At 46.2% G+C, this 14437-nt stretch overlaps 1 protein-coding gene across 1 annotated transcript in view; it reads right to left on the bottom strand.

Moving 5' to 3' along the window:
* Positions 1-2697: 2697 nt before the first annotated feature.
* Positions 2698-14437, bottom strand: part of LOC144687960 (5-hydroxytryptamine receptor 7-like) — a 43000-nt gene continuing 31260 nt past the window's right edge. The window contains exon 2 of the mRNA XM_078554617.1: positions 2698-5190. Within this exon, the coding sequence (XP_078410743.1) occupies positions 4419-5190 (772 nt within the window). The 3' untranslated portion in view covers positions 2698-4418. The remainder of the gene's footprint in view (positions 5191-14437) is intronic.

Here is a 14437-nt window from a genome sequence, read left to right as displayed (position 1 = left end):
TTAGTTGGTGGTGGCAAAACTGAAAGAAAGTTCAACTGGGCAGACGGAATGAATGCAGATGCCACATAGGCACAGAAACCATTTCAAAAGTCTCCAGTGCCAAGACCAATATGGAGAGCCAATTCTCGCCCTGTACCTTCAGCTCCTGCTTACCCAAGCCAGAGAGCTTGGATGCAAAGATAAAAGCAAAATACTACAGATGCTGGAAACCTGAAACAAAAACAGAAAATGCTGGAAAAACTCAGCAGGTCTGACAGCGTCTGTGGGGAGAGAAACAGAGTTGACCTTGCGAGTCCGTATGACTCTTCTTCAGTGAGCTGCTGAGCAAGTTGTTTGAGAAAGGGGAGCTCAGCTGGAGCTCTGTGGCCAAATCTGGGCAGCACACTTTGGGATGGACATCAAGGGCTTGGAGAGGCTGCAGAGGAGATTTACCGGAATGATATCAGGGATGAGGAGTTTCAGAGACTTGAGAAGCCAGGGTTATCAGAAGATGAGCAGGAAAGGTTAAGGGGAAATTGAAAAGATGCGTTCAAAAAGACGGGCGGATTTGATGGAGAAGCTGTTTCCACGGGCAGGCCTGTCAGACACCAGAAGATTCACAGCAATTCGTGAAAAAAGCCAAGGGGGAAATGAGCAGAATTTCTGTCTTTTACACAATGAGTTGTTATGACCTCGAATGTGAAGGGCGGTGGAAGCAGGTTCGATCGTAACTTTAGAAAGGGAATTGGATTTCTACTTAAAAATGTAAAATTTGAAGGGCAGTGGGGGAAGAAGAGAGGTCTGGGACTAATAGGATTGCTCCTCTAAAGATCCTGCACCGGTACAGTGGACTGATGACCTCCTTCTGTTCTGCATGTTTCCGTGGAATGGGAAATAAATTGAAAGGAACTGCAGCTGGGTTAAAGGAGAGCACAGGGCTATTTTAAATATTGTGTTAGATTGCTCATTTAACTGGCAGTTATGCTTTTATGTTATTGACAAAGTTAATCAACCTAATGAGCTTGTGTAATTATGTCAATAATTATGCTAATTTGCTTTACCATCCTTTGCACTATTGTGGGAAATCTGTTTAAAGCTGTGGGTTGACATGGATACAGACAGAATGCAAATGATATCCCCAGAGCTAAGAAGCAGTATTAGAAAGTTAGTCACCTATCCCTTGCCTTGATCAAGTTTCCCACAGCATCCAGAATGTCTCAAGGTCGGTGTGAGCAGCAGGAAGCAGGCTAGAGGAAGGGGGTTATGTTTGTGGTTTCTGCTTCACAGCAATACCAAATAACAGTATAACTCGAGAGCCAGAAAAGCAGTGTTAATTCCCTTGCGCTGTCTTTCACTGCTTGGCTTTGGCTACACACAACGCCAATGCCGTGAGGAGGGGTGACGGGCATTTGGATATACCTAATTTATTCTTTCATGGGATGTGGGGTATCACTGGCACGGCCAGCGTTTGTTGCCCATCCCCTAATTGCCCTCGAACTGAGTTTGCCAAGGCCGTTTCTTAAGGCAGCTAAGAGTCAACCACATTGCTGTGGGTCTGGAGTCACGTGTAGGATGGCAGATTTCCTGCCCTAAAGGACATTAGTGCACCAGATGTGTTTTTCCAGCAATCGACAATGGTTTGGTCACCATTACCGAGGTTAGCATTCAATTCCAGGTTTTTTTTACTAACTGAATTGCCATGGTGGAATTTGAACCCGTACCCCCCAGAACTAGATTCCTAGTCCAGTAACATTACCACTACGCCACCATTTTTAAAATTCGTTCAGGGGATGTGGGCTTCGCTGGCTAGGCAGTATTTGTTGCCCATTCCTAGTTGCCCTTGAGGAGGGCATCACCCCCTGGCTAGAGCAACAGGGTCATTTGAGACCTCAGGGGATGGTCATACCTGTCCTTTTGTAAGTTGCCCCAGGCCCAAGTAAGGGTCCCATTGTTCAGGGTTTTGAGCCACGGCTAATGGGCTAATGGCGGAAATAGTGAATTTTCGGTGGTGATGCCGGAAGAGCTAGAGCCTCAAGAGACAATGGCTGCTTATAAGGCAGTGGATCATTCAAGAAGAGGACTTGTGTTTCCATTGAGCACACATAAGTGAGGCAAGAGGAAAACACTCCATGTATTCTTTTCCTGAGTCATATTGCCTATTGCTCATTGAAATGGCAAATGGGAGCAACGGCAGAGAAAAACACAACACAAGGAGGCATGTAGAAATGAGCAGGGGGAGGCAGTGACATGGTGGTATTGTCACTGACTAGCATTCCAGAGACCCAGGGTAATGCTCTGGGGACCCAGGTTTGAATCCCACCACAGTAGATGGTGGAATTTGAATCCAATAAGAAAACCTGGAATTCTAAGTCTGACGATGGCCATGAAACCATTGAACATTTGTGGGGAGATTGTGGTGATGCAGCACCCATAGGCAATGGAATCAATGAAAACTCATCTGGTTCACGAATGCCCTTTAGGGAAGGAAATCTGCCACCCTTACCTGGCCTGGCCTACATGTGACTCCAGACCCACAGTAATGTGGTTGACTCTTAAATGCCCTCTGGTCTGGTCAGACCACACCTGGAATACTGAGAGTAGTTCTGGGCACCATACCTTAAGAAGGATATAATGGCAGTACAATGGAGTACAGCATAGATATACTGGAACAAAGGCTGGATTTTAAAGGTTAAGTTACAAGGAGAGATTACACTAAAACTTAGTAGGTTCAGGGGTGATTTGACTGAAGTTTCCAAGATCTTAAGTGGAACTGGTAGGATGGAAAGACAGAAACTATAACTCCACCTTTTAACCGATTTCGATCCCTTCCCCCCACCCCGCCTAGGGCTATCTGTCACATGCTCATCCTGCTTTCTACCCTTAATGTCACCATTAGCACATCATTTAGCTAATATCACCACCATCAACACCCCTTAGGGAGACTCTGGGACCAAGGTCAGCTGCTCAATATATATTTAACTGTCCCACAGCTCTACTGTTTCCCTTTGTGATGTGCCAAGTGCATGATAGCAACACTTGCCTCTGAATCAGAAAGTTGTGTGTTCAAAGTTTCAGTTCAGAGACAGGGGCACCTCCAGTGTAGTACTGAGGGAGTGCCGTACTGTCAGGGCCATCTTTCAGGTGAGTCATTAAACCAAAGCTCTGTCTGTGCTCTCTGGTGGATATAAAAGATCCCACAGCCACTAGTTCTAATAAAAATAGGGATATTTTTCCCCGAGTATCCTGTCCAATATATCTCCCTCAACCAACATCACTGCAATCAAAAAGATTATCTGCTGGTCTTTATCATATTGCTGTTTGCACAACTTGACTGCCACATTTCCTACATTACAACAATAACTATGCTTCAAAAAGGACTTCGTTGTTTGTAAAGCGCTTTAGGACATCCTGAGGTTGTGGAGGCTACATAAATGCATGTCTTTCTTTTCTGACGCAGTATAAATTAGTTTCTAAACCTGTGCTCATGCAGATGCGATGTTGGCTAATGCTTTGTAATGTATTATCAGTGGCCGAAGCTCTAGTGAGGAGCTGACAGCACAGTGTATGCTGCTATGTTGTTCCATCTCCAAACATTAGAAAAGCACAGCAAAATATCCATTATTTTGACATACCGGTAATCACTTTTGTGAATGGGAATAGCAAAACAAAGGTAGGTTTTAACTTCAGTTTGTCCAATGGTAAATATTCAATGACATCCTGGTCCAAGGCTCTATTACCTTTGAATGCAATAAATTTGTCCATAAGGCTACTTTCTGTCTTCTGTGGAGTTGATCGCGTTTCATAAATAAATTTACACTTTTTTAACACAAGGCATCCTGGTTTAGTATTTTAGGACATTACAAAGTCCACACAAAAAAAAAACTGTTAGTTCAACAGTTGGCTTTTCATGTTATTCTCTTGGTTTCAGTTGCATTCCAACCCATTATCCCTTATTGGTCAGTCTCACGTTCTTTAAGAAGCCAATTCACTCGATGATTTGTTAGCGACTCAAAACCATTCCATTTCTTGCATTCACATTCTTGGTCCAAAACAATGGGCTGATTCACTTGATCGCTGATTTTGAACTCAACACTCTCCTTCTGGGTTGTTATCAATCCTCCTTAGAGTTCTGTTTAATTGCTCTTCTCTTCGTAGCCACTGATACCTCTTGATGCAATGACATTTTCTCTACGGTTGCTCTGTTCCGTTCACTTAGCCAGCCTTTAAAGTGAAAATATTGCACCAGCTTTGTCGATGACTGGCAGCGTTTGGATCCCTAGTGAAAATAATCGCAGTTTCATTTTGCAAATGTTTGCATCGATGTGGGATCAAATATTTTGTAACGTCTCCTGGAGGGCGATCTGGTTCTCATTCTGTTTCCAATCAGTCTCCCTCCAGGCTGTCCACTGAGTTCCTTTGCGCAATTTCTGAGGTTCAAGTTACAATATGCACTCATGTCTCTCGGCGGCTTTGAGTACCTCATGCATGCTGGCAGCTGAGAGCCTCCTGTTGATGTTTCTGTACTTGCAACGCAGCAGGTTCCAGAAAGTAGTCCTCAGGTCTCGGTTGAAAAAGGCGTAGATGAGCGGGTTTATGAGGGAATTGGTGTACCCCAACCACAGCAACGTTCTCTCCAACCTCAGGGGCATGCAGCTGCATTCAATGCCACAGATGAAGGGCCGGGCTGCAGACAGCAGGAAGAAGGGTAACCAGCAGAAGGTGAAGGCTCCCAGAATGATCCCCAGTGTCCGGGCTGCCTTTTGCTCCCTCTTGAAGATAGAAATGTTCTTGCGGTCATGCTTAAGGAGCTTAGATAAGGTGGCGCATTCCTCGGCAGCCTTGCACCTCTTGGTGGCATGGTGGGCCCGAACGTCCTCCTCCATGTTGTAGACTCCATCCTGTTCGTATTGCCGGGGAATACTCATGAACTTGTGCTTTTCTGCACTTATTTTAGCAGCTTTGTATATCCTGTAATACATTATCAGCATGACAGTCATGGGGATATAAAAAGCTACCCCAGTAGAGTAGACAGTGTAGCCAAAGTCTTGGCTGATGAGACACACCCGATCCACCGTGACATTTTTGGCCCAGCCGAACAATGGTGGTAGGGTTATGGATGCTGAAAGGAGCCAAACGGTGATCACCATTTTGGCCATTGATCTTCCATTTTGTCTCACCGGGTATGTCAAAGGACGGGTTATTCCCAAGTACCTGAAATACACAATCAGAGAAATGTAGTTATCAGCTGTAATTGCTCTTTATAGATGATACTGCAAAACAGAAGCTGCTGTTTATTTCACGTTCTCACTCTAAGCTTTACGCTCATTGCTCTTACATTAATGCCAATTTCCTTGATTTATGAAGTTATTGAACAATGCAGTTTTATTAACATAACAGGTTCTGAGCCTCAAATTTCATTTAGCCGTTCGTCTGTACATTGGTCTGTACCAGGTCGAGTTAGCCCAATGGTTCCCAAACTGTGGGTCTCAGCCCCAACTGAGGCCCACAGAAACAGTGAATGGACTGGTGACCTGCGGGCAGAAAAGAACGCTAGAAGTAGAAGGTTCCAGACAAGGCCCCCTGGGGGCAAGCCCTGGGACATAGGCAAGGGAGCATCCACTCCAGGCCACAACCGGGGAGCTGCTGGGTGGACGGTGGCGATCGGGACTGCTGGAAGCTGAAAGTTTCCTTGAGGAGCTCGGAGGAGCACTCCTACTCCTCCTGGACCACAAGGAGTGCAAAAAGAATCACTTCCCCTCGAGAGCCGGCAGCTGCATTTCAACAGTTCAAGCCTTCCCCTTGCTCACTGTTAAATTTAATTCGCTGCACCGATGATGTGATTAGACTACAAATTTGGCATGATAACTCTGCTCCCACTTGCCTTTTGGAGGAATCATTTCTGTATATTAAAATTGAAAAGGGAGGCGGAAATGGGGTGGGTTGCCTGATTCTCAAATTTTACCCACCCCCCCCCATCCGACACTCTCCTGTCAATCGATTGGCTTTAAAATTGAGTTCTCAATGTCCTTTGCTTTCATGAGTTACCAGAGGGATGGCTGCAGCTTTGGAAGTCTATGTTAGCAAGATTCAGTACCTTCATGAGGGCAAGAATGGGGAGAGGTCAGAAATATATACACTTGAAAATAAGGAACACAACCATGAGCCCCCCATTTAATTCGAGGTTAGAGTTCAGCTGTTTTTGTTGGTGTCTGGGGTTGTGTTAATTTTCAAGTGTTAAAATGGGTTCGTGTTGGAAAATAGTTTGGAAAGCTACTTGATTTTCACCCCATGCAGTCACATTCGTTAGGATAGCATCTTCTGATTTGGTCAGTGGTCAGGAACAGGAGGGTGTGGCAGTGAGTGAAGCAGCTAAGGGGACCCAGAGGGCAGGGGTGCAGCCTTTGCAATTGTCCAACAGGTTTGAGGTTCTCTCAGCTTGTTTGGTTGAGAGTGGGGGTTGCAGGGTGGATGAGCTGACTGGCTATGGCACTGTGCTACAGGAAGCCATTCAAGTAGAGGGAGCAAAAAGTGCCAGGCAATGACCATCTCCAACAAGAGAGAATCCAACCATCACCTCTTGACATTCAATGGCATTACCATCGCTGAATCGCCCACTATTAACATCCTGGAGGTTACCATTGACCAGAAACTGAACTAGACTAGCCATATAAATACTGTGGCTACAAGAACAAGTCAGAGGTTAGGAAGCCTACATTCACCTCCCGACTCCCCAAATCCTGTCCACAATCTATAAGGCACAAGTCAGGAGTGTGATGGAATACTCTCCATTTGCCTGGATGAGTGCAGCTCCAACACTCAAGAAGCACAACACCATCCAGGACAAAGCAACCCTCAAACATTCACTCCCTCCACCACAGATGGAGGGAGTGGGTACTATTTACAAGATGCACTGCAGGAACTCACCAAAGCTCCTTTGACAGCGCCTTCCAAACACACAACCACTGACATCTAAAAGGACAGGGGCAGCAGATAGATGGGAACACCATCACCTGGAATTTCCCCTGCAAGTCACTCACCATCCTGGCTTGGAAATATATCACCATTCCTTCACTGGCATTGGGTCAAAATCCTGGAACTCCATGCCTAACAGCACTGTGGGTGTACCTACACCACATGGACTGCAGCGGTTCAAGAAGGCAGCTCACCACCACCTCCTCAATTAGTGATGGGCAATGAATGTTGCTCAGGTCAGCAATGTCCATATCCCATGAATGGATAAAAAAAATGTAGGATAAGGAAAGAAGTTCTGCATTGTCAGTATGAGGAGCTCGGCACCATATTAAAAAGCAGAACCTCAAAGGTAATAAACTCTGGATTATTACCTGGGCCACATGCAAATTGGTGTAGGGCAATTAAGATTAGAGAAATGATTGCTTGGCTCAAAGTCTGTGTGGTAGAAATGGGTCAGAGCTCTTGGGGCACTGACACCAGTACTGGGGAAAGTGGGGGCTGTACTGTTGGGACAGCCTACATTGAACCGTGCTGGGACTAACACACCGCCCCCACACTCTGGCGTGAAAATTCTCCCAAGAGTTTCAGAAGGTATTTGATAAGGTGCCACATCAAAGGTTATTGTGGAAAATAAAAGCTCGTGGTATAGGGGGTCACATATTGGCATGGATAGAAGCAACACTGACGAAACACTATTTAGTAGGCAACTTGTACCCTAAAGTACAGAAAAGAGCACCCCCATTTAACCTTTCAACATGACTGAAAACCCCACACTACAGTTATGCTTCACTGCCTGCTATCCACAGAAGTGTAGTTTTTAAAGGAACCCAGTCCAACATCACCCTCAGCTGCCAACAGGTTTGCCTCTGCTCATTTCACCAAATCATAATGTTGAGTGACTCTCAAAGGATGCTTCTTTCAGTTTCTGGAGAAGTCCCAAACTGACTAACAGCAATGAGGTTGCCTCAGGAAGTGTCTCTTTAACCGGAGACCAGGTACCCTTCAGCATTCTACCCTGGCAGCTCGCAGAGAACTGGCAACTTCCTGTCTCCTGACCACATACCAACTGCAGTCTATTTTGCTCTCTCCGATACCTCTCTTTCTTTCTCTCTCTCATCTGCCCAGAAGGCTGAAAGTCTATCTGCCGTCAGCACAGCTGCCGTTGTCATTGTTTACAGATGTGAACATCTTTCACCATCTTCCCAGTAAGTCAGCCTGGGCCCCACTCTTTCCATATCAACCTTGAGCCACCCAGGCTTGTTGTCAGGCAGAATTCAAAGCAGGTCACATGACAGCCCCCCTCCCACCCCTCCCCCCTCATTCCTCCAGTGCACCTGGAATTTAAAAAAAAGTCCCAAAACATAATCTTATAAACTTTGCACTCATAACAAGATTGTCATCATCCTTGTCTGAATTGTCACTAACCTAGTCTGACTGTCACGAGTCCCCCGTGATTTTCATTAACCTTGTCTATATTGTCACTATCCTGGTCCAGATTATCACTAATCTCATTTGGATTGTCACTAACTTTACAAAAGCAAAACAAATAAATACTTGTCTTATCCATATTGTATCTAACCTGGTCCAGGTTGTCGCTAACCGGTTTGGATTGTCACTAACCTGGGCTGGTTTGGCATGAAGCTGGTCTGACCTACATGTGTTCTAGTCCTACACCTGTTGAAGTGCCTGGTATAGCTGTTTTTTAGTGGCAGGAGGCCAGATGCAGCCTTGTGAAATTTCATTATCGGGGAGCTAGATTACCCTCCATTCAGATGTCCCAAACTTTAACTTGGTAAAGCTAACTGTCAACAGGACCCTATGGGTCAGTCTTGGTGTAGAGCACCTTGAGATGTGTGGTGGTCTCGGAAAGGGCTATATGAATGCAAACCTTTTTTTTTTAATCGCACAAACATACAAAATGATAAACAGGAAAAGAGTATTTTAGCCTCTCCCAAAAATAGTTTCAATGAACTCTGCATCATACAGAGCCACGTGATAACCCGACACAAAGTACTTAACTTCTTGTATAACTTGATCTGCGCCTCAGAAACAGATCCAATTCTATCTCGAAGGGTTACAGTGAATCAGTGACCAACGCACTCTGTTCCAGGAGCCGACTATTCCCTGGAAGAAGAAACACCTTCTAATACCTGACCTAGTCAGAGGGGTGACCCTGGTATCCCCTCATCTGAGCAATTGAAACAATGGGGTCAACATAAACACAGGGTAACCCCTTCATTACTTTATAAACCTCTATCAAATTGCTCTATGTCTACACTTTTCTGAAGTATACAGATCCGGGGTGCATTAACCTATTTGAGTCATTAAGACAATTTAAAATGAGGAGTAAACTTGTTGCCTCCTCTGCAACCTTTCCAAACATTCTATTATATAGAATGTAAAGCACAGAAACAGTCCATTCAGTCCATCTGGGACATGCTGGTGTTTATAGTCTACAGGGACCTCCTTCCACCACTCTTCATCTCACCCTATCAAAATCGCATCATTTAATGCAGCAAATTGTTATGATCGTGTATTGCCTAAAAGGGCGCTGAAAGCAGATTTGACAGCAACATTCAAAAGGACATTGCAAATACTTGAAGAGAAGTAATTTGCAAAGCTATAGGCAACTTCTTCTGTGCATAAGAATCTATGCCTACAGGGCACGCTACTGGGCCTATCTCGAGCTTAAAACTGCTTTAATACTTTAGAACAATATTAATTTCCTACCATTCTGTGGGGACAGTCCACCACGCTAACAAGCTATGAACAAAAAGGCAAGTGGCTCACGAGCAGGTATCCTGCTTTCTTCCCTATTTCTAAGGCAGATATGATCTGAGCTGGCAGCTCGATCTATTTTAAAATTTTTCATCCTGTCTATGATGCTACCCTGATCTATTTCAATAATAAAGTATTAATGTCAACATCACCATTTGACGCTGTCATTTCATCACTGCTTTCAAGAGTGAAGACTGATGCAAAATATTTGTTTTGGTGTTTTTCTAGTCTGCCTTTGAACATTTTTCATTGGCTCAATGTGGAATTGGATGGTCCTGGCTCTTAATGTAGCTGAGAGAAGCTTTTCTCATTGCGACCACTTGTGTGCACCATCCTCTTTTCCATTAACCTTTCAGCTAATCTAATAGCGATCCTGGTTTTCTTTGATTGTTCATGGCTTTTGTCCTTTGCTTTCCTGGCTATTATCTGCTTTTTCCTTTTAGTCTTATTTGGCTCTGTATGTGATCATTCAGCCACTTTGGCTTATTTTTGCTACAATCCCTTTTGTTGACTTTCGCCTTGCGCATTGTTCAGTGAGAAATCGATAAAGGGCCTGTCTAATCTGTATGCCTTAGAATATAACTGTGAAAGGTCAGTTCCCACCATGCCCCCCTACCAGCTTTTCAAATGCATAGAACAAGCTAACAAGTAGAGCTAACAGTACACACACAAATATACCTGTTACCACATTTTAGATTATGTTACCACACTCTAAATCATTTTATTTTATGAGGGCTATTCCTTCAGTACACCTTTCTTTCAAATATAGACAGAATTACAGCTATGTTATTGTCTTATCTGAATAGGGATATTTTCTTGTCTTTTATCATCTGGGGTGGAATTGTCCCAGATTTGCAGTAAATGCGGTAGCGGGCGAGAAAAAGGACATTTTATCCACTGGCCTCAATGGTAGGTTTTCATCCCGTATTGTCCCAATCCCACCTCATTAATCATGCATTCGGGGGGGAAACACGCCATTTAGCTGGTGGGTAACCTCCAATTCACCCGCCATGCCAACACCTTGCCGTTTCCTTACCCCCAGCGCCATATTTAAAGTGCAGTCAAATACACACCTCTCAGTGCTTTCAGCCCAGGACTGCATTGGTGAAGGCATGGCCCCAAAAGCCATAGAACCATAGAACCATAGAACACTACAGCACAGAAAACAAGCCATTCGGCCCTTCTAGTCTGTGCCGAAATATTATTCCGCTAGTCCCATTGACCTGCACCTAGTCCATAACCCTCCAGACCTCTCCCATCCATGTATCTATCCAATTTATTCTTAAAACTTAAGAGTGAGCCTGCATTTACCACGTCAGATGGTAGCTCGTTCCACACTCTCACCACTCTCTGAGTGAAGAAGTTCCCCCTAATGTTCCCCCTAAACCTTACCCCCTTCACCCTAAAGCCATGTCCTCTCGTGTTTATTTCTCCTAAACTAAGTGGAAAGAGCCTACTTGCATTTACTCTGTCTATACCCCTCACAATTTTGTAAACTTCTATCAAATCTCCCCTCATTCTTCTACGCTCCAAGGAATAAAGTCCTAACCTGTTTAATCTTTCCCTATAACTCAACTCCGTAAGACCCGGCAACATCCTAGTAAATCTTCTCTGCACTCTCTCAATCTTACTGATATCCTTCCTGTAGTTCCAAGAAGGCTGCAGCCCCACGATTCAGGGACGCAACCCTGGGACACACTCTGGACATAGTTGGAGTCTACTGCGATGCCCTCTAACCCCGCACTAGCCACAGGAGGCCCATCAGTGTCACCATGTTGGCTTGGGAGGCGGTGGCAGTGGTGGTCAGTGCCAACGCTGCACAGGAGAGGTTCACCATCCAGTGCAGAAAGGGGAAAAATGATCTCATCAGTGCCACTAGGGTAACGCAGCCATCTCACCACTCTAAGCTCACACATACACATCCGCAGGCATCTCACTCACTGCCAGCTCAAGAGATATCACCACTCAGTCTCTCACACACACCCACATCTCCATCTGGCCTCATCTCCTCTGGAGACTGCCTCCTCAGCCCTCACCATCCTGAGGCCACTTGCACAGATCAACATGTGTCACCACACACACCCTGGGATACTCAGCTTCCGCAGTAATGCCCTAGCCCTGCAGCCTCTCCCCTTGCCCGAGGCCAATTCTCCACCTTCCCAAGCAAGCCGTTGAAAAGCCACCCCTGCCTTACGGCTGGTCGCGTAATTAGAGGCCTGGCTGTGAGCCCCCATAAAAGTGATGTGATGCTGCCTGCGAAGTCTGGCTCTGATGACCATGAGTGCAGCCCGAAGCAAGGTGGGCAAACAAACCTCCGAGCCCCGAGTGAAGTGCAGCTCGCCAGGCGCATGTCACTTATGGTCAGTTGTGAAACACATCGGCGGCGCTCGGACAATCCGGTATGGGTGGCGGGGTGGCGGGGGGTGGGGGGGTGATTCCGGCGAGCTGGACTTATAATGATATTAAGATACATTATAATGAGGTTCCTGACGTCTGACAATGGGAAACACAGTCCCGCCATTGACGGGCAGAGTGGACGATCGGAAGCTGGTTTAACCACAGCATGAAACCGATTTTTGGCCTTCTCGCCATATTGTCCACTCACGCTGCCAAATGCGCCCAACGCCAGCGGGCACGGAAAATTCCATCCCTCGTCTCTGAGCATCGCCTGGGCAGAAGCACAGGGACAAAGGTCTGGTTGGAAAGGTGGGAGATCTTTTATTGTGTTAAACGTAAGGTTAAGTCAAGTGGGTTCTTTCTGCAGCGCATTAACCCTAACCCTAACCCAGGTTTCTGACCACAGCACTAGGACGTGATTGACAGTCATGTGGTAAAGTCGAAAATCTTCTCCACTATATTTTGCCACAGCGGCAAATCAAATGACTTCATCTATAATGCAGGTCATGAAACACTGTGAGGTAAACCTTAATTTTTTATGTAAAATGGACAATAGTGTGTCAGCAGCAAGCTCCTTTTTTTATACTTCCAATTTTAATTTCTAATGAAGCCTGGGGAAGAGAAACAATTTGAATAATTAATCTGAGCTTTCCTATTTAAAATGCTGTTCAATCTGTCGTGCGCTTGAAACAGTGCCTTGTTTTAAACCCTTATAAAACTAATGAGGCTAGAAATGATGATGGCTGGTAACAACAATTTACATTTTTATAGTGCCCTTAATGTGTTAAAATGTCCCAAGGCACTCAAGAAGAGTGTTGTCAGTAAAAACATCTTGGAGATGTTTTTCTGTGCCCGCCAGTGTGTCAGGCGTGTTCGGTGGCGTAAGCGGACAATATGGTGCAATCGGTTTCACAATGGCGTGAAACAAGTTTGCAATCGTCCACTCAGTCCGCCCAATGGCGGGCCACGTTTCCTGCCATTGGATGTCAGGAACCTCATTGTAATACATCGGCAGATCATTATAAGGCCAGCCCGCTGGACTCATCCCCCCCACGGGCTGCACTGTCCGCCCACGTCCGCGGGAAAACACGCCGACGTGTTTCACAACGGCACATAAGCGACGTGCACCTGGCAGGCTACACTTCGCTCGGGACTTCAAGGTTTGTTTGCCTACCTGGCTTCGAGCAGCTCTCGCAGTCATCAGCGCCAGGCTTCACAGACAGCACCACGTCACTTTTAGGGGATCTCACAGGCAGGTCTCTACCTGCCAGATCAGAAATATGAGGGTGGCTTTTCAATGGCTGCAGGGCTAGGGCTTGCTTGGGGAAGGGGGTGAAGTGGCCTCAGGCAAGGGGACAGGCTGCAGGATGAGAGCTGTACTGGGGAAGGGGGGTATCCCAGGGTGTGTGCAGGGTCACATGTTGATCTGTGCAAGTGGCCTCATGATGGTGAGGGCAGAGGAGATGAGTCCAGGTAGGCGTGTGAGAATGGGTGGTGATGTCCCTTGAGCAGGCAGTGAGTGAGATGCCAGTGAATGTGTGATGGGCCTGTGAGTGTGTGAGTTTAGAGTGATGAGATGATTGCCTTACCCTGGCTGCACGGATGAGGTTATTCATCCTCCATCTGCATTGGAGGGCCAATGTCTTCTGTGCAGCATTGGCACTGACCACCGCTGCCACCACCTGCCATGCTGGGTTGGTGATGCCGCTGCCCATCCTGCAGCCAGAGCGGGGGGGTAGAGGACATCACGGCGGGCCTCCACGTTGTCCAAATGGCATTCCAGTGATGTGTCGTTAAACCGGGGCAGGGCTGCAGTCTTTTTGCCTTTCGTGGACATCTTCCCTACAGTAGCCGTGGGCTGGAAGCACCGAGAGGTGCGCACGCGGCTGGATTTTAAATATGGCGCCCGGCGTGATGAAGCGGCGAGGTGATAGCATGGCGAGCAGACAAGAGCCCGCTCGCCACGGAAATAGTGTGTTTCCCGGGAGTGCATAATTAATGCAGCGGGTTTGGGATGATACGGCATGAAAACCCTGTCATTGCAGCCAGCGGGTAAATCGCCGTTTACCCGCCCGCTCCCGCGCTTAGTGCAAATCTGGGACGATTCCACCCTCTGGCACCAAGCCACAGAAGGGTATATCAACAAAGGTAAAATCTTGGTTAAAGAAGAATGTTAAAGGAGAAAAGGGGTTAAGACAGTTTCAGATTTCCACCACCCTCTATGTAGCTGAGTGCTTCCTGACATCACCCCTGAATGGGCTGGCTCTAATTTTCAGGTACAGAAGCAAAATACAGCGAATGCTGGAAACCT

The sequence above is a fragment of the Cetorhinus maximus genome, chromosome 1 (assembly GCF_964194155.1).
Source record: "Cetorhinus maximus chromosome 1, sCetMax3.hap1.1, whole genome shotgun sequence".
In the NCBI taxonomy this organism is placed as follows: Eukaryota; Metazoa; Chordata; class Chondrichthyes; order Lamniformes; family Cetorhinidae; genus Cetorhinus; species Cetorhinus maximus.
Note: the sequence above shows the minus strand (reverse complement) of the source record. Positions and strands in the feature narration are given on the sequence as shown.